At 33.8% G+C, this 21,271-nt stretch overlaps 1 protein-coding gene and 1 long non-coding RNA gene across 3 annotated transcripts; one reads left to right on the forward strand and one right to left on the reverse strand.

Moving 5' to 3' along the window:
• Positions 1-1,635: 1,635 nt before the first annotated feature.
• On the reverse strand, positions 1,636-7,043 carry LOC122308281 (proline-rich receptor-like protein kinase PERK1). Of its 2 annotated transcripts, XM_043121521.1 has the most exons (8): positions 6,277-7,038; positions 4,917-5,483; positions 4,518-4,604; positions 4,348-4,418; positions 4,100-4,176; positions 3,378-3,525; positions 2,653-2,814; positions 1,636-2,270 (listed from the first exon to the last, which is right to left on the reverse strand). In XM_043121521.1, the coding sequence occupies exons 1-8, from the start codon at positions 6,752-6,754 to the stop codon at positions 1,962-1,964; spliced, it is 1,899 nt and encodes a 632-aa protein (XP_042977455.1). In that variant the 5' UTR covers positions 6,755-7,038; the 3' UTR covers positions 1,636-1,961. The 2 variants fall into 2 exon arrangements, with proteins under 2 accessions (XP_042977455.1, XP_042977456.1); XM_043121522.1 differs by lacking the exons at positions 1,636-2,270; positions 2,653-2,814 and adding an exon at positions 2,822-2,990 and having other exon boundaries at positions 6,277-7,043.
• Positions 7,044-9,318: 2,275 nt separating this feature from the next.
• LOC122308079 lies at positions 9,319-10,634 on the forward strand. The gene is made up of 2 exons (XR_006241907.1): positions 9,319-9,500; positions 10,309-10,634. It is a non-coding gene; the product is annotated as an uncharacterized LOC122308079 (long non-coding RNA).
• The last annotated feature ends 10,637 nt before the right edge of the window (positions 10,635-21,271 follow it).

The raw sequence follows: 21,271 nt of genomic DNA on the forward strand, positions 1-21,271 counted from the left end.
CATAATCGGTACTAATGTAATATTCTTTTAAAAAAATCTATTTATCATCTTACATTATATATCACATAATATATTTTTTTATTATATAATATGTAGTGTATAAATGATGAGTAAAAGAATTCAATTAATTTAATAAAAATAACTCTAAAGTGTAAGAATGATGAGTAGTATTAAAAAATAATACTAGCATTTTTCATTAATTTTTTATTTTTATTTTTTTGTTTTCAAAAGAGAATTGTGGAAGTTCATTAAACTCATCAAACTCATAAAACACGTCAACGCTGCTTTCTGATTCAAGGACCAACCAACAACACTTTTTTAAGGACCAACCAACGACACTTTTTTAAACTAAGCCCACCACAGACCAACGAACCAACGGTCACAAACCGAAAAAGTAAAAAAAAATTAAAATTAAAATTAAAAAAGGGATAGAATTAAGGAGACTGCATTTTCTTTTTCAAAAATTTTATTTTTACGTATTTTTTTAAACATTTTATTAATATAATTAACTGTATATTAAAAAAATTAAAATAACTAATAATCTATAAAAAAAAATATGTAAAACTACCTGTAAATAATAATAATAATATTTATTATTATTGGTCCCATCATATTTTCTCTCTCGTGTAGTATAATTATGAAAGACGCATGTGCAGGAGAAAGAAGCCAAAAGTTGCATGAGCTGGCGACCATTTTCCTTCCCCAGCCTGGCCATGATCTAATATTATAATTTATAAAGAATAATCATAGCTGTAACAGTTTGGGATTAATACTCAGCGTCGTATACTTATTTTATACACAATCAAATTAATTATTATTTTTATTTAATACAGTACACAAATAATTCTTTTATGGGTTATGAGCAATATTTTTTTCTTCAATTAATTAAAGTGTACTTACAAAAATCTCTTTATCAAATACCTATAAATCCGCAAGATTAGTCAAGATGCTTTTCTCGAACACTCGACATGTACAACTGTATGATTTGCTCTTTGTTTGAGGTGGTCTTGGACCTCCCTTATATCTTCTTGATTTTGTATTTGAATGTTGAGTCGAGTTAAGCTCTTTATAAATAGTAATAAATTGAGTAAATAAAATAAATTATGTAAAATTCATCTAAAATGAATTTAAATATATTTAAATATTAAGATAAATTTAATACTATTTATAAAAATTTGAAAAAAAATTGTAAGTTCTACATATAAGATATGTTGAGATAAAAAAGAGTTTCAAGTCTATATGTAATGAGGTTTTGAATTGAAATGCGTTTAGTAATTTAATAAGAGAACTGCTATAATAAAATCCGTTAGATCTACTTTACAATAAAAATAATTTTACAATCTGCCATATCATATCAAGTCATATCAGTTTGTATATTTACTTTTGTCTAATCTCTTTGTGGCTAAAATATTTTCTATTTAAAAATTGAGTATTCAGATATTAGATTCATCTTAAAATTAGACTGAACTGAATTGATATCAGTCTTGCAACCAAACAAAGCCTAACCTGAATGACGAGTGAAGCCCAAGAGAAGGAACCCATCCTAAGCTAAAAGGATTCGTCACCAACAAGCATGATACATAATGAGAACAACCCAAGCAATGTCATATGACAGCCATAACACAGTTGCAGACAGAATAAACTGAAAAAATATATATATAGAAATAGCTTTCAGTGCTTTGCCAACACCTCTTCAATAACCCACCTAATTGTCGCTACTTTTCAATACAAGCATAACTGACACAACAACAAATTAAGGTGAGCACTAACCACATCAGGTCAACACACTGAAGCAACGAATTAAAGAATTGAACAAGTTTCTCTGTCATTTTCTCGTAAAAGCACTATCGATACATACATTCTGAGAAACCAAATAGAAAAAAGAAAATGTGATAGAACTCGTACAGAACATAGCATCCTGCAATCAATTTCACACGTGTAAAAAATACGTTGCTCGGTTGTCAAGAGCTTCCACTGAAACCTTGGCTGCTTTTCTTCATCTTTCTCATCTCCATTTCTCGGGTGTTTTGCCCTTCGCTGCTTGAGCCAGATGGGTACAAACCATACTCACTAGTTGGTCCACTGTATTCGGTACTGGCACCGTACTCCTGGCTTCCCAATGCCATCTTCCTGAATTTTTTCATGTCCTCATTGTATTGGCTGGTGTCATAGTCTGAGCTTCCATGAGAATTGTATAGAGTGCTGTGTCCAGGTCTGATTCCTTCATTAAGATCTGATAGAGATGCATCCCCTTCCAAAGCACGAACAATCTGCATAGTTTTGAGTGATACTTACTGGTTAGAAAACTTTCAATAAATAGCAAATACAAAGGTGAACTTAATAATCTTGCTGACGAGCACAAGATCCCACTGGCATGGCTTTCATAAGGAGAAAAAAAAAAAAAAATCTGTCATCTCCGGCAGAGCACGTATTAAAATCCATGTTGACATTACTTGACAAACATTTTGACCTTTCTAGACATGCTTCATCAGATTCAACTAAATTTTTGAGCCACGCATGTCCAGACCAAAAAATTAAGTTAAATAGAATCTGCTCCAAGTACAAATACTATCTGGTTGTTTCAACAGATTTAACCACTGCATTCAGTAAGCAAAGGAATAGAGCAAGCAAACATGAAAATGTAAACTCTACCTGGCTCATTCGTGGCCGACGCCGTGCTGAATGTCGCACACAAGCTGCCGCACAAGCAACCATGCTGGTCATCTCATTGGAGTCAAAATCATTTTGCAGCCTTGGATCAATAAGTGCATCAAAGTTTCTTTCTTCCAGAGCTCGTGTAAGCAAAGGCCTTGCCTGTAAAGTCAATAGAAGTTTAGTTTTTTTTGTATATGACGTTGCAGATTTAAAAACTGGGTTCGGTAATTACATTCCCCTGCCCCCAACAACTTAAAAGGAACCGGGAAAAATGTAAATACAAATATAAGACTCCTCTCTCTCTCTTCCAGAGCTCGTGTGAGCAAAGGCCTTGCCTGTAAAGTCAATAGAAGTTTAGTTTTTTTTGTATATGACGTTGCAGATTTAAAAACTGGGTTCGGTAATTACATTCCCCTGCCCCCAACAACTTAAAAGGAACCGGGAAAAATGTAAATACAAATATAAGACTCCTCTCTCTCCCTTCCAGAGCTCGTGTGAGCAAATGCCTTGCCTGTAAAGTCAATAGAAGTTTAGTTTTTTTTGTATATGACGTTGCAGATTTAAAAACTGGGTTCGGTAATTACATTCCCCTGCCCCCAACAACTTAAAAGGAACCGGGAAAAATGTAAATACAAATATAAGACTCCTCTCTCTCTCTCTCTTCTGTGCACACGTGCACACCAATAGCTGTCAGCCCTTATAAGGAACAATATATAACTCACCCAGTCTACCAAACTATCCTCCATGTAAGAATGGGTCGTGTCAACAGGTCGGCGTCCAGTGATCAACTCCAGAAGCATGATCCCATAGGAGAAAACATCTGATTTGTCTGTGAGTTTCCCGCTTGAAGCATATTCGGGAGCCATATAACTGCCACAAGAGAGCATGTGAGAACTCGAGGAATATAACCTGACTTAGATACATAACAACATCAATCCATAATAAATATGGCAATGAGCATAAAAGTTGACTATCACGACAATTTTGAGAACCACAGAGTAGACAGAAGAGCATCAGGCAAACTTGACATGAAGATAAATGGCTATCAAAACCCCACAGCAGGATTCACATAAAACTTTCTGTTACAACATAAATTGCATGCAAAAACAGCACATGCATCCAGGCTCATTTTTTTGTAACAAGGAATCTCAGAGACTGTGCAAACACAACATGTCTTTAAACCAGTTAAACCCCAAACTCATGTAGCACGTCCCTATCACATGGATTAGGTAAATCATTGGCTTTCACCGATGGGACGTGGCCCTTAGAAATTGTTTGTACCCAAGGGTTCGAACCTTAGACGTGGAGGGAGCATACCACCAAGACCAAGGCCTTTACCACTTGAGCCAACCCCTAAGAGTTTTCATCCACGCTTATTAATTTATAAAGAGTTAACTGTCAAAAGCATAAAAATAATTAGAATATGAAAAAAGTTAAGTCTCACCCAAAAGTTCCCATCACCCGAGTGGAGACGTGAGTATTGGTATCAGAAGAAACCTTTGCGAGTCCAAAATCTGCAACCTGAGCAACAAAATCGTTGAATTTTCCTTATTAGTAATAACTATAACTAATCAATCATAATGATCAAAATCATAGAAGTATGCGATCTTCCATTTATATATAAGGCACAACTTCAATTTATTACAACGCAATAGGATACAGGTGTTAAGAAATCAATATTGAGATTGATACCTTTGCTTCAAACTTGAAATCTATAAGTATATTAGCAGCTTTGATGTCACGATGAATGATCTTAGGATGACCTACACAAATAATTTTAGGATGTTAATTGAATAAACCAGTAATTGCTCAAACAATCTGTGAGGGAGAGAGAGAGAGAGAGAGAGAGAGAGAGAACTTACAATCCTCATGAAGATATGCCAGTCCTTTTGCAGATCCTAAAGCAATTTTATGTCTGGTGGACCAATCCATTGTCGGTCGCCCCTTCCCTGCAATAAACATTCTCTATCAGGATCTCTGCTCCAGCAAAACGATGAACACCTCAACAGTGTGTAAATGCATGAAGAATCTAGTGTCCAGGCAGGTTGATATTTGAATTGAAATAGCGTTTATAAAAGATTCAATGTTGAGACAAAAAGCCAACAAAAGAATCGGCAAAGAAATTTTATTCGTACCAAAATAAGCAACAATCGATTAAGTCAAATGCAAGGAAAGCTCGGAAAGAAAAAAACATTTGGTGTTTAACAATGAAGCTTTACATGTTAACATCCAGAAAAAAAGTGCTGAAGAAACAAGCTTACCATGTAAGTGGAACTCTAAAGTATTGTTTGGAACAAACTCATAAACCAGTAGTCTCTGGGAACCAGTGATACAGTACCCAACCAAAGAAACAAGATGTTTGTGATGTACTCGGCTAATAATCTCAACCTCTGCCTGAAACTCGCGCTCCCCCTGCCCACTTCCAGCTTTCAACTGCTTGATAGCTACTTCCTTCCCATTTGGGAGGACTCCCCTATGCACATATCCAAATCCACCTTGTCCAAGGAGGTTGGCATCTGCAAAGCCATCCGTTGCCATAGCTAATTCATCATACGTAAAAGTGCTCTTTGAGAAACCTAAGACCATTCCTGGATGAGGTGGTGGCAGTGGATTTTCTGACCCTGAATAATTGGAACCGGAACCTCCACTGCTGCTCTGGAAAGGAGGTGGTGGCTGTGGGGCCTGTGGTGTTGTAGGAGTTGGTGAGTGCGGTGGTCGTGATGCAACTGCTGGTGGAGGAGAGGGGTTTGGAAAAGCTCCAACAACTTGAACCGCAGGTGCCGGAGCATTGTGTTGCCATTGTTGTGGTGGACCACCGTATGGGCCACCTGGCAATTTCAACAAAAACTACAAATGAGCTCACTATATTTTTAGGCCTTTTTATTTCAATCAAATGCTAATCAAAATTGAGTTAATCATTTCATTTTACTATTTCCAGAAGGTCCATGACCCAAGAGATTGCATAGAAAACATGGTAGTAGAGAGGCATTGGTATTGCTCCAAATAGTCAGGTATGGTCATGAAAAGCAATACAGAAGGAAAAAAAAAAAAAAAAAAAAAACTCAAGAATAACCAAAAACCAACACGACAAAGCAAAATCATTTTACTGGAGTAAAAGCTTATATTTCAAAAATGGGACAATAAAACAGCTTCCTATATCATAGCTGAAGAATCGTCCAAAAGCTATAACTATCTTCATCACATTCACCAGATCTTCATCGAAACCCAAGAAAGCGAACATGCATGACCGTCTCGGAAACGAAAGATAAATAAACCATATTAGATCCTCTTGTTTTTTTTCAACAAAACGTTTTTCAGGCCTGTGACCGGACACATTATTTAGCAGACATTAAAAAACAAATAAATAAATAAACAAAAAGTAATAGGTAACTTCTTTTTCACCAAAAAAGGGAAGCAAGAAAAAATGTGATTCACAGACGAAACAGAGCATATCGAGTCGAAACTAAAAATTTTCGGTTAAAAAAGAAAGAAAAAGAAAAAAGAAAGATAAACTTCCAATTGATAGAGTTAAATCAAACCCCACAAGATCGAAAATAAAATCAAAGCACATTTACGAAGACATGATTAATTTGAAAAGAAAAAAAGAAGAAAAGCCTTCACCTTTGGGAGGTGGAGGCGGATAGTAGTCCTCCTCATCACGGCGCTTCCTCTTCTTCTTGGTGCAACACAAGCACAATATACTCAGCACTGCCAGAACCAACACGCCACCGATCGCTATGCCGACCACGACCCCAGTAGACATACCACTCGGCGATGACGCCTGAGGAGACGAAGATTTAGAAGGCGGCGGAGGCGGGCTCCCAACGGACGGGGTGTTGCCAGAACTCGACGGAGGAGGCGGGCTTCTCGTCGAGGAGGGTGGCGGCGGGGACCCAGTGGCGCTCGGTGGCGTAGATGACGACGGAGGTGAAGGAGAAGAGGTAGGTGGCGGGGAAGAGACCGTGGACGGTGGTGGAGGAGACGGCGTGGAAGTTGGGGGCGCAGAGGGAGTTGCTGGAGGTGGCGCGGTGGGAGTTGCGGGAGGCGAAGCAGAAGGAGTGGTGGGCGAAGGCGGAGAGGTGGTTGGAGACTGAGACATGGCTAATCAAAAAATGAGCTTCCACTTCCGAGAGAGAGAAAGAGAGAGAGAGTAATTGTGGCAAGTAAACGTGGGTTGGAAGAAAGTTTGGAGAGGGTCTTGCATTCGAAGAATGTGTATCAACCCTCTCAAGTTCTCAACTCTTTCTTTGTAAAGGAAGAATCGTCTCCGAGATTACATTAACACAATTACTACAGCACAGAGACAGACAAAGCAAGACAGAAAGACATACAGAGAGCTGGAGCGTGATTATAGGACCAACGCGTCTGGAGTTTGGATCCTCTCCTTATTCGTTTTTTGATCTGGTTTGACCATTTTTTATTCTTTTTTTAATTAAATTATTGTTTTTTTGTTTTTAATATAACTCTTGTGTGCTGTTTATGTTTGGCGTTTGGCGGACGAAATGAAGATTATTTTCTCTTTTATCCCGTTGCTTGCGGTGTCTTATAATAACAATTTTTTCATTTTCAAATTTAAAGGGCTATAGATTTTAATATTAAAAAAATAAAAAAAGGGTGAGATGTACCTATTAAATTTAAATAACGTTAAATACAGGTTTCAAGGATGTAAATCCAAACCATGCTTTAAAAAAAAAAATTAGTCTGCATTTTTAAAAAGGGTTTATACAGGACTTATATAATTAGGCTTCGTTTAGATCTTTGAATGAGTTCAGTTCATTTTAATTAGGTTCTCGTTTAGATTTATCATAATATTTAAATACACAACTTTTAAATAACAAAACATAATTCAACTTAAAACATTTTTATACGTGAGATTCATAATTTTTTTTAATTTAATACTTATTTACACGTGAGATTCGTAATCTTTTTTAATTTCTTATAAATACATCTAAACTCATCTTAGGTAGATCTTATAAAATTTATTCCACTATCTTAACTTACTATAATTCATAAAGAACTCGACTCATTTCAACTTAACCTAACATCTAAAAAGAAACCTTAGACTTAGACTTGTATAAATCATTGTTCTTATATTGTAAAAACTATTACATACTGGAGATAACATTGCATGTCAATTTTTAACTTTGTTTTTAAATAAATTAGATGACAAAAAGTACCTCATTTATACAGTGTGATATGTAGGATCAGAAATGGAAGCTATCGTCCCTACCGTCCTAAAATAAGAGCACCTTATTATGGCCATTCACAAGAACTCGATTCTATGTCTAAACATCACATGCCAGCTGACGTAGTCACCATCTTATGACATATGTGATTATGTTCAAGACCTTGGGTATGGAATCACCGTCGAATATAGTATAACTGTGAGGGATGTCATCGGCTTATAGGGGCACACCACGACCCATCCAATGTCCCTTCGTGGCAGAAGGCCACACTTTTGAAAATACTAAAATTTATCAAAAATTTTATGTGTAGTTATTTTTTAATATTTTTTTATATATAATTTCATTTCTATTTTTTTAATCAACTTGACTTTTGAAGTTTGGTTAGTTTAAGATTAGAAAAGATAATGATGTCACACACACTTTGCATGTGGAAGCTAATTAACATCCCATTAGTAAACATGAACTTTGTAGGCAACACCCTTTGAAGTGGATGAGTGGTGGCTTCATTCTTATTAGTGTAAGAAAGAAAAGTTAACCATCAAACGCTATCATGGGTTTGATTTTTGTGCCAATGGAAAGGAAAGGCCACCCACTTTAGATGATTGGTTGAAAGGTTTTTTTTTTTTTTTTTTTCTTTTTTTGGTTGAAAGCAATACTATTTGCTAACAAAGTAGTAAGATTCCAAAATTGACTTGTCTAGATTTGAGAGTTTTAGATGAAAGTTAAATAAAATATTATTAGAATATTAGTTTTTAATATTATTATCGTTTTGAGATTTAAAAAAGTTAAATTATTTATTATATTTTATGTGATAATTTAAGAAAATTATAATAATGAAATACCATGAAACGATTTCTAAATTGAAATAGATTGTTGGTAATCTGATTATTTCTTCTCTTATTAGTACACCAATCTTTTCAAATGCCTTGGCTCTCTTTCATCTACTTTTTTTTTTTTAAATAAATTAGATTAAACACAATACATAGACAATATGCTATTTAATATTAAGTAGGACTGTTTATATGGGCCGGATTCCGGTTATGGTTTTCGGCCCGGATTAAATCCGGGCCGAAATCCGGATTTCAAAATCCGAATGAATCTGGGCCAGGTTTCGGATTTAAATCCAAAACCCGGTACCCGGGTTTCTTAAAACTTTCCCTACCCGTAATTGCCCTAGCCGCCCCCTCCCCCCGAAATCACTCTCATCCTCTCTCATTCACTCATCTGCTCTCCCTCTCTCCCTCTCTCTGTGCTCTGCGATGGTACCTCTCTCTCTCTCTCTCTCTCTCTCTCTCTCTCTCTCTCTCTCTCTCTCTCTCTCTCTCTCTCTCTCTCATCTACTCTCCCCCGAAACCGTTCAAGGAACTCACGATTGACTAGCGGCGGGAGTGTACCAAGAGTTGATGGATACCTCTCTCTCTCTCTCTCTCTCTCTCTCTCTCTCTCTCTCTCTCTCTCTCTCTCTCTCTCTCTCTCTCTCTCTCTCTCTCTCTCTCTCTCTCTCTCTCTCTCAATCCGAAGAAACCCTAGCCTCCCTCCCTCACTGCCGATCGAAGAAGATAGCCTCCCTTTCCTTCCTCACTGCCAATCGAAGAAACCCCGTCATCCCGTGACCCATCATCGTCGTCGCCGACTCGCTGTCATCCTCGTGACCTCAAGGTATGTTCTCTGTGATTTGGGTATGTTTTAGATTTGGATCTGTTTTATTACGATAAGAAAAAGGTAAGAATCGAACTCTTTGAACCAGAAAAAAAAAAAAAAAAAAAGGCAAACCCAGATAGAAATAGGTAGCAAGGAAATATCTCTTTGTAACATTTGTGTAGAAAATGAAAAGGGGAAGAATCTTTGGTAGATCTGGGTTTCTTGTGATTTTGTTAAACACGTATGAAGTATATGCTGTTATTTTGATTGATCTGGTTTTTTTTTTTTTTTTTTTTTTTTTTCTGTTAAACATGGGTATAAAGAGAGTGGGGTTTTTTTTTTTTTTTTGGTTGTTTTTTGAATCGTGGAGATGTTTTAGGAAAGGAAAACAGATTCTCAGGAAAGGTTGAGCAAATTAAGTCCTTTCAGATTCCCCCCCACTTCTGGAATTTCTCCATCAAATCTGTTGTTCGAGAGATCAATAACTACTAAGAAATCAGGGACTCTATCATATAGTGTATCCATGCCTTTGATGATCATTGTCATTGAGTAAGAGTGGCGACGACTCATTCTTTCTCCTGCAAGTGTCACTACAGTATGGCTTTCCTCCACGTACTTTAAGCTCTCAGCATCGACGATTTGAGAGGTCAATGATTTGCATGGCTTGTTATCTTGCTCTCGTTCTCTAGTTTTTATGTGTAGTATTGAAAAAGAAAACTAATAGATTTATCATTTCTTTTTATTTGGAGATCAGACAATAGTTGATTAGATCTCGTTTGCATTTATTAGGTGTTGCTAATATGCTTCTTTAACATTTCAATTTCAGATGAAGTTATAAAAGGATGGGATGAAGGGGTCGCGACCATGAAGAAGGGTGAGAGAGCAATCTTCACAATACCACCAAACTTAGCCTATGGGGAACTCGGCTCTCCACCCCTGATTTCTCCCAATTCAATTCTCATTTTTGATATTGAAATGTTGTCTTGACCACTATCAGAGACATAACTGGTGATCAAGTGCTAGGTAATATTGACAGTGTTAGGAGAGTTTTTCTTTTGTTAAACATGAAAAACAGAAACTAAAATACAGTAATGCATCATTGAAGTTGTTTTGATAAGAACAAACTACAATCTTGCTAAGCTTTGCTATTAACTTGTTAACAAACCCCAAGTTGTTGTTTTAGCTTGGAATGATGATGGTCAGTAGTTTCTATCTTCATTGTATATATCAGTGTGAAGCTTTTGGAATTTCTATTTTTTAGATGCATTTATTTAAAAAGATAATAAGTTTTCTGTATTAAAAAAAAATAGTTTTTCAAATGTAATGGAATATAGGCTTTAGATCTTTTTAAAAAAAATTGCTTTACAACATTTTTTTTGGAACAAAATTTAGTAGTATATAGCCTTAGTATTAAAATAAATAAATAAATAAATAAATTAATTAATTAATTAAAAAAAAACGGATACAGCCCGGTACCCGGATTTCTGGGTTATAAAAATCCGGATTCATCCGGGTTTCGGACCGGGTCATGACCCGGGTATATCCGGGCTGGAACCCGGTCCGGATTTAGATTCCGGATTCCGGGCCGGGTATACCCGGATACCCGGTCTAAAACCCGGATGAACAGCCCTAAATTATTAAGACAAACCACGCGAGAAGATTTAGTAATTACTCTTATATATTTATTTCTAAATTTTAGAAAAATAATTCTAGAGGATGCAATTAAAGCCACTCATGTAATGATTAAATTCCATTTTCGTATCCCAAAATGTATTAATAGGCAAAACCATAAAAATTTTCTTCCATGTGAAAGCCTGCTGTCAACTCTTTATATAATATTTTAAAAGTAATCGTAAAATATATAAATATTATGTAATTATTTAAAAATATATATATTATTAAATAATTAATTTTTTATATAAATTATATATTTATTTTTAAATAATTGCTCGCAACTTTCATTTTTCTTTTTAGAAATAACAAAAGAATTTTTTTTTGATGGGTCAGTTATGATTAATAAGTTAAGAAAAAATATAATTGTAATATTAATTTATATATTATTAAAATGTGATTAGTTAAAAAATAAATTTTATTAAAAATAATATTAATTTAAATTTTAAATATAAATAAATTAATATTAATATATAAATTAGTGTGTAACTGTGTAACAAAATTTTAAAGTCAAAGAATTCGTACTATTTGGTTTGTTTTTGGTTTTTTCAAGTTTTATAGCCCTTTATAGGGATAGTAGGCTGTAGCTGTTACTCTAACTAAAGGGAGACCCGCCAGATCTTCACACCTCGGTTAACGACGTCGACGTGTAATTAATAGATAATAAATGGGGAGACTGAAGTGGCCTTCATATGTAAAGACAAAAATATAACTATATATGTATATTATATTGCTATTAATAAGATAATAATACAATTTATGATTCTATCATGGCTTATTTTCCCTTTACAAGAAACGATTTGTCGTAAATAATTCTCACGAAAATAAATTTACGTACCGACGTGGTATAATATAATATATTAGTGTAAAATTAATTTTTCATAAAATAAATTTTAATTATCATGTTAGATTTTATTTTAATAAGATTTTTATGGTTATAACATTTTTCTATTTCAATATAAAAATAATTAAAAACTTAATAAAAAATTTAATTATTTAATTAATTTTGAATTATATATATTTTATTTAAATAAAAGTATAAAAATAAATAATAAAAATAATATATGTATCATTAACAAGATTAAGACCTAGTATGTTTTCACAAATTTTAGAAACTATCTCATCACATCTCAACGTATAAATATTATTTAAATATAAATATTTTTTAATTTTTAATTTTTTTATTTAATCATTAGAAAGTTTGAAAAAATAATTCAATTTTTTTAAATTTTAAAAAATAAATAATATTAAAAAATTATATTCTAATCTTCTTCTAATTCTATAATTTTTTTATTCTCATTCAAAAAAATTACATTAAAATCTTAATTTAAATTATTTTATTATTATTTATATATTTATCATCTTATGTTTGTAAACGAACTAATTAGTTAAGGAGGAAATTAGAGTTTGCAGCTGCTGCCGGCAATCGGCATCAATATCCATAATAAAAAATTATATAGGCAGTTATTATTACGTACTCTTTTATACATATTATAAATATGATTAGTTTTATATTAAAAAAATAATCCAATCAATCATATCAGTGGGGTGCACATAAAATACATAAAAAAGATTGTTATATTAATTTTTTTAATACATAATCAATTACATCAATAAAATACATAAAAGAATACAGAAAAGTGACTACACATAAACTTTATATAGATATATATATATATATCCGTGAAAAAAAATTAAAAAAATATATGTTTGATTGAGAAATTATTGAGAAGAAAACAAACTTTTTTTTTTGTTCATCCAAGTAAATAGAAGTAGGAGCCTTTGATACCAAGCAAAGCATAAGATTTTAATTGATTTATTAGGTAAGACCAAACACGGAATATAATTCATCAATGGAGCTTATTTCTCTTACACATTTTCAAGATGTTGCCCCGATTTGCCGCAATATATTTTGATAAATGCAAAATTTCCATACACGTACACTTGTGCTTTTAATAGAGCCAACTTCTATGCTGTCAATTCTATGGTTTCTTGGTGTGAAATCTCGTTTGAGATCATTTTTACTAATATTATTAGATGCATTTGCATTCTAAGAATTCCATCTTATGTGGCTCTCGTGAAAGTTCTTCATATCTATTTGTTTAGTCTTTCATTTGAGTTAGCATTTTGATAGTTTTTGTTTGAGTTCTTGGCATTGAAATAGACTCAAATCATTTGTACAGTATTAGAGTATGTAAGTCCTATATAATCCATTGATTTCATTCAAAAAAAAGTGTGACATATTTGAATTTTTGAATGAGCTTAATTCATCGTAATTGGGTTATGTTTTAGACCTATTCCAACATTCAAATACATAATTTTTAAATCATTAAATATCACTCAACCTAAAATCTCTTTACATGTGAGATCAACATCTTTTCTCAACTCAACAATTCTTTACACGTGAAATCTATAATCTTTTTCAACTTCTTATAAATACATATAAACTCATTTTAACATCCAAACATATATAAAATCATCTTAAATAAACTCACAAAAATTACTCACCATATCTCAACTCATTATTATTTATAAAAAGACTCAATTTATCTAAACTCATTCTTACATCCAATCTTTCTTTGTTCATTTGTCTATGTGGTTGTTGACACTGAATTCGGATATCTATATATTAGAATCAAAGAAATTTGGTAATAAAATATACAGATAATAGATGGCGTGTTGGTTGTGTAGATTGACAGAGGTGAAGGGCCACTACTACCCTCATCACATGCTAATTACAATAGTCTTCCTCATAATTAGGGGCATGACATTCGGTGATTCACCACCACAACCAAATGTCCCAATCAATACAGCTATCAATGTCCCAATTTTTAATTTCTATTAATTCAAAAAATAAAAGTAAAATAGACTTCCCATCTCTATCTTTCAGTTTCCTTCATTTTTTTTTCGTGGGGGTTGGTCCAATAAGACCTGTTAAATTGACATAATTTTAATTTATTTTATAATAAAAATAATTTTATAATTTAATACACTATATTAATTTATAAACTTATTTTTATAAAATATATTTATAGTTAAAATATTATCTTTGTAGTATAATAGAGGGACCAAACCGCGTTCATCCAGAAATGTTAAAACGGTCTAATTTGTCATTTGGTCCTTTTTTCCATTTTATGTTTGGCCTTATATGGGAGTAGATCATCGTAGTTAGTCGCCAGTTGTCTTCAAGATCCAATCCGAAACAAAAAGGGTAGTGGACATGTATTTTCGTTAGAAAATTTTTCTTGTCATCCTCACACTTCACATACCACACTTATTTTATTTTTATTTTTATTTTTTCTATAATAAATATATAGTGTGCAGATGATAAATAAAATAATTTAATTAGTTTAATAAGAATAAAATGAAATAAAAAATAAAATAAATAAAAAATAATATTTTAATATATAAAGTGTGTGGTGTGGGATGATGTGTAGCATTCCTCATTTTCATTAAAGTAAATGGGTGAAATTTAATGGTTTATTCACCTTTAGTCGACCATGACCCTCTTGGATTGCATCGACTCTCTTTGATTGCCACAGGCTCCTCTCTTTCATCCATCACTTAGCCATACGCGGTGGTGCTATTGCCCATGGCTACTATAAGCTGTGTCTAGTTCCAACGCTCCAACGCCACTTTTCGAAAGCCAATTTGTACTATTTTTTACCGAATCAGTAATCACCATTTGTTAGAAATAGAATAGCAAACAGAGATCGAAATTTGCAAACAGTGAGACGATTAAGAATCTGTCTCTTAGATAAATATTACCTCACTCTCAAAAATTAAATTTTGTAAAAGAGAATCTCGCAATTATAATCTCAGGATATAACCCTATTTGTATAGTGTGCAAATTGCATATTTTGAACACTAATCTTAAAACGAACATATGTAAATAGCAGCAACAGATACAATATTTCATTTTGATTTAAATAAAACGGTCAAAAAATAACTATCATTGACAGTTATTAATAATTGTCAAAAACTCAAGCAATGCATCCTACCATTTAATTAAAATAAATCTGTCGCTTGCGACGATACGTACGTGCTAAGTGCATCTAAATTGTCAATGTGTCGTATGCGTATGGTAAATGCTTCGCACTGGGTGACACTAATACTGTGTGTCTAACTTTATATTCTATTTATATATCATGAAATTCATTCACTTAGAAATCACTAAAAGTTTGATTGTTTTTTTAATGCGGGACTAACAAAAAATCACATTTGAGAAAAACTCTAAAAGATAAGATTTATTTAAAATATTTGAAATAATCCAACATTCCCCCACTTATTTCAAACAATAGATAATTTATTTTTTTAAAAACATATTTGCTGCCATTACAATTATACGTTGACACTTATATGTAAGTACCTTTTGGGTTTGAGCTTCCATGTAGTGTATGATTCTCAAAACTTTATCGATATGATAGTAGACATGATGTCTTTGAACTATCAACACATATTTCTATCGTTCTTTATAGCCTCACATTAAAGGTCATACGCATTATACCAACTTCATGAGTGGTATAGGCGGTTTACCAAACCCCAACAAAAGTGGCCTGACTTTACACTCACATAGGTAGAGTTCTTGTAGGTGCTCTTGCATAAAAAACACCTTTTATGCTAACTAACTAAGAGTTATACTCAACCTTTCCTTTTCATTGCAGGACCAGCACTAAATAGTAATAATTTTTTTTAGTGCTATTACCATCACTAATAAGACTTTGTTTTTTCCATTGAATCTAGAATTTAGAATTCAAAATCGAGGTTGGGTTGCCATCTTTTAGTGATCTATTCCATATAGGTCTTAGACCCATCTCAAGCGATGTCTTACGAATCAGATCCTTATTTAGGCCATTTGTTATAGGTTTTGCAAAGTTTGTACTTGACTTTATATAGTCTACTGTGATTATGTCTTCCTCCAATTGTCTCACGGTATTCCGTCGAAGACTTATATGTCTTGATTTCCCAGTGTATGATTTGCTATACACCCTTGACAATGTAGCTTGACTGCCACAATATACGGAAATAGGAGGCATTGGACTTGGCCACATTGGCAAGTCTATTAAGAGGTTTCTCAACCATTTGGCCTCTTTTCCAGCAACTCCTAAAGCCACAAACTCAAACTCCATAGTTGAGTGAGTTATGCAAGTTTGTTTTTTGGATCCCCATGAGATGGCCACACCACCAAGTGTGAACACCACAAACTTGTGGATTTAGATCCATCATCCACACAATTCCGGTTAGAGTCACTAAAACCCTCAACTACACATGGATATCTTCCATAATATAGAGTACAAGACTTAGTTCCTTTTAAATAGCCCAAAACAATGAAAATTGCTTTCCAATGTTCCACACCTGGACAATTTGTGTATATACTCAATTTGCCCACCGCAAAAGACGTGTGTAATGCATTGCATATATCAAACTTCCAATAACATTAGAATAATTTAGTTGTAATACACATCGATATTTATTTGTTCCAAAATTCAAAGTAGGGTTATATGGAACATGAGATGTTTTTTCAAGTAAATGATTAAATGCGTCTAAACTGTCAATGAGTCTATACATCACACACGTGTATGCGCGCGTGTGGTCAGTGCTTCACACTAGGTAATACTATCACTGTGTGTCTGCCCTTATATTCTATTTAATATATCGTGAAACTCATTCACTTATAAATTACTAAAAGTTTGATTGTCTTTTTGATATAGGACTAACAAAAAATTGCATTAGAGGAAAACTCTAAAAGATAATATTTATTTTAAATATTTGAAATAACCCAACACCATCTTGTTACAGTTAAATTCAACCACCACATACTTCATGTTCAAGGCTTCATCCACAATGGATGTTAATGCAATATGATAAATGGATCGCTCTACATCCACTTTCATAGTCACCATGAATGGCAAATTGGGACCAATTCTTTGATACAATTTGTCCATTGTATGTTATTTTAAAGAATAGTGATATATGTATAATACTTTTTACAATTCTTCATACAATCATATTTTAAAATGAGAGTATTTATAATGCTATCGAAGTATGATAGACCAAGTCTCCTCTTTTGCTCCCTCGCTCTCGTTTGGTGGGAAGCAGGGGTGGTGAATCAATATCTTCCAATGGAAGACCTTGAGGATCGGTTGGGACTTTTAACTCTTACAAAAGAGGAAGTTGTGCCCATTGATATCAACGGCGAGGAAATAGAGAATGCTCAACGTAAGGGGAAAAGATGTTTGATTGGAAAAGTTTGTATGGAGAGGGTGATTAACAAGCAACTATTGAAACAACTATGACCAAGGTCTGGCGTTTGAGCAAACTAGCAATTTTTCAAGTAGTGGGGTAGAATGTTTCTCTAATTTTGTTCAAGACTCATGCAGATAAACAACGTGTGGAAGGAGGGAGACCATGGTTCCGTGATAATAATTTTTTTGTGATCAAGCCTTATGATGATTTACAAAACCTAGTAAAATAGATTTCAACCATGCCTCCATGTGGGTGCAATTACATAACCTACCTCTAGCTTATATGAACAAGAAGATAGGTGAAAGGGCGGGTAGTTCTATAGGGGTGGTGGAAGAGGTTGATGTAGATGATCATGGTGTGAGATGAGGCAAGAGTTTACGTGTTAAAATCATCATGGGCATTACTAAACCTATTGCTCGAGGGTGAACAATCACAATTAATGGGGAAAGAGTGTGGGTGCCAATCAAATATGAGAAGCTTCCCTGTGTTTGTTTTGAGTGTAGTCGAATTGTGCATGAAGGGAGGGTATGTTCAAGAGACACAAAAAAGGTTGGAAGGGAGAAATTTGGGTCACGGCTTTGTGCAGAGGCAAATGAGAGACGTTGAATTAATCGATCTCAATATTGAGATAATAGAGGTAGGAAACAAGCTGGGTAATAGGCCTATAGACAGCATGGTGGTTCCATGATCGGCCGACCAATGATGGGAGTCGGGAAGACATCTATGATGAAGAATTAGTCTCCAAGGATCATTATGGGAAGAGCTTGGAAGGTGGCGAGAAAGAAGTTGAAGATAAAGAGGAAAATCTGGGAGTGGCTCTGATGGATGATATGAGTAAGGAAACAATTGAGAAATGAAAGAAAAAGGGAGATCTGACTTTTGATGAGCATTAATGAGGGAAAATTTGAAGGAATTACCTATTTGGGAAAAGGGAAACCAATTTGGTAAGCTGGAAAAAGTATTCCTCAAGTGGGCCTTGCTAGTGAAGGGCCTAGTCCAAATGCTCGATTAACTGTTAGCCCAAGAAGCGATCATGATCTCTTTTCAGGCTTGCCTTTGGATGTTTAGATGGTAAAACCAAATTTTAATAAGAGGTGAGGAGGCAAAAGCAACATCAACCAACTTGTAGAAACTATAAGAGAAGAGCCCGAGCTCTAGCTATGAATTCAGTATCTGTTACTAGGAGTCTAATGAAAAAAAAAAAAGTGTAATAGAAGAGAACGATATGACTCTATGTGACAGAGAAAGAAAGAAGGTAAAGCAGACTCATAAAGAATTTCCATATATAGATACCCCATTGCAAAAGGAGAATGACTTGCATGTACATATAGAATGTATATAGCAGAGGCTGGGGGCCAACCCCGCCAAGAGTCATGAAAATTTTAAGTTGGAATTCTCGTGAGCTTGGGAATCCAAAGAGAATTTGAGCACTCCATGATTTAGTCAAGAGTGAAGCTCCGTTTATATATTGAAACAAAGTTGACAGTTAAGAAACTGTGAAGTGTTAAGATTAGGCTGGCGTTTGGAGGATGCTTTGCTATTGATTGCATAATAATAAGTAGTGGACTGGCACTACTTTGGGAAGAAGTTGTTAACTTGTAGATTCTCAACTTCTCTAGATTTCATATTCATGCATGTGTAAAGAGAGATACAGATGAATGGTGTTTAACAGGGTTCTATGGAAAGCCTGAGGTGACAAAAAGACATGAATCCCGGTCCCTCTTGAGGAGATTAAAAGTTACTCAACCTGAGGCATAGTTGGTTTTTGGGTATTTCAATGAGGTGATATGCAATCAGGAAAAAAAGTGGTGGTAGAGAGAGACCTAAGAAGCAAATGATGGATTTTAAAGTTGTTCTAGATGATTCTACTTTATCTGATATGGGTTACCTTAGCTCAAAATACACTTTGTGTAATGGGTGAGAGTCTCAATATAGAATTAGTGGAAGAATTGATAGATTCTTAGCAAATGACAGTTGGTCAAATATGTTCCCCACATCAATTGTTAAGCATGGATTGACTGGCCATTTTGTTCATATTCCAGTTATTTTGCATGCAAAGGTTTCTATAGAGGGAGAAAGAGACCATTTGGATTTGAAACTATGTGGGGAGAAAATGAAGAATATGAGAAAGTGATTTCTAATTCTTGGCAGGTTTGTGCAGGGGTAGATGATATGCATGGGATTATGAAAAAAATCTCTAGATGTAGTGAAAATTTGGGAGTGTGGAACAAAATTAGTTTTGGAAAATTTCATCTAAATATAAAAGAAGGCTAGGCTAAAACTACAACAGATCCATAATGATGATCTTTATAATCAAAATGTTAATTTGCAGGAGGCTAGAGTGGAGTTACAATAGTGGTTAGAGAAGGAAGAAATCATGTGGAGACAAAGATTCAAAAAAAAAAAAAAAAAAAACTTATGGCTCAATGAGGGGGATCTCAATATTAAATATTTTCATAGGAAAGCTTCCCAAAGAAAAAAGAAAAACTTCATTATTGGGATACAAGTTAGAGAAGAAAATTGGCATGTTAAGGAGGGAATAGACTAGATTATTGTGGATTTGTTTACTGTTCCTAATTAAAGAGGGTACTTGGACTTTTTGGATGGCCTAAAAGGTAGAGTAACAGAGGATATGAACTAGGTGTTGTCCCAGAGGTTCACAAAAGTAGATATACAAGAGGCTCTCTAGTAAGTGAGTCCAACCAAAGCATCAAATCCTGATGGGATGGCTTCTATATTTTCTCAGAAGTATTGGCATATAATGTGAAGATCAGTAACAAATGTTGCTCTTAAAGTGCTCAATACTAGCTAGTTTCCTCATTCCATAAATCACACTTTTATCACTTTGATCCCAAAGAAAAAGAATCATGTTTTTGTTGCTAAATATAAACCTATAAGCCTTTGTAATGTGATTTATAAGTTAATATCTAAAGCTATTGCTAATAGGCTTAAAGGGTATTCTCCTTTATGTTATTTCATTGTCTCAAAGTGCTTTTTATTCTTGGTCGTCTCATTACTCACAATGTGCTTGTAGCTCATGAAATCATTCATTCTTTTAGGAGGAAAAGAGAGGGTTAGGAGTGTAACCGATCCGGTTTAGTCTTGTTTTGGATATATTTTAGAACCAAACTGGTATATACTAGTTTTGAAATTTGAAGAACTGATATCGCACTGGTTACACTCCTAAACTTGTACCACCAATTTTACTAGTTCTGATCCGGTTCAATCTGATTTTTTCGATATATTATATACTGCATATAATATGGTATATCATAATATAGTGATAATATATAATTTAATGATATAATATTTTTATAACTGTTAATACAATAGAATATAGTGATAATATATAGTTATTTATATAAGATTTTAAAATTTAATATTATATCAATAAGTAATTTATCATATAACACAAAATTATTTTATATTTAATTATATATTATATATAATATAAAAAATATTTTCTACAATATAAAAAAATTAATATATATATGAACCGGTCCGGTTTTAGAAAAATGAAAATTGGAACCAGACCGATTTTGAGAAAAATAGAATCAGTACCAAATTGGACCGAACCCAGTATCAAAACCCAGCCCATCGGTTTGGTCCGATCTGATCTAGTTTACCAATTCATTGATTTTTTTTTCAACCCTAGAGAGGGTAAAGATAGGTTCATGTCTCTCAAACTAGACATGAGTAAAGCCTATGATCGAGTCAATTAGTCTTTCCTTTAGGCCACTATGGTTAAGATGGGTTGTAGTAGAAAATAGGTTGAGTTGATTATGAATTTTTTAAGCATTGTATCTTTTTCTGTTCTCATAAATGGTGAGTCTAATTTAAAGGTCTCATTTTCCTTCTAGAGGTCTTAGGTA

Source organism: Carya illinoinensis, chromosome 4 (genome assembly GCF_018687715.1).
Source record: "Carya illinoinensis cultivar Pawnee chromosome 4, C.illinoinensisPawnee_v1, whole genome shotgun sequence".
NCBI classification, from domain to species: Eukaryota; Viridiplantae; Streptophyta; class Magnoliopsida; order Fagales; family Juglandaceae; genus Carya; species Carya illinoinensis.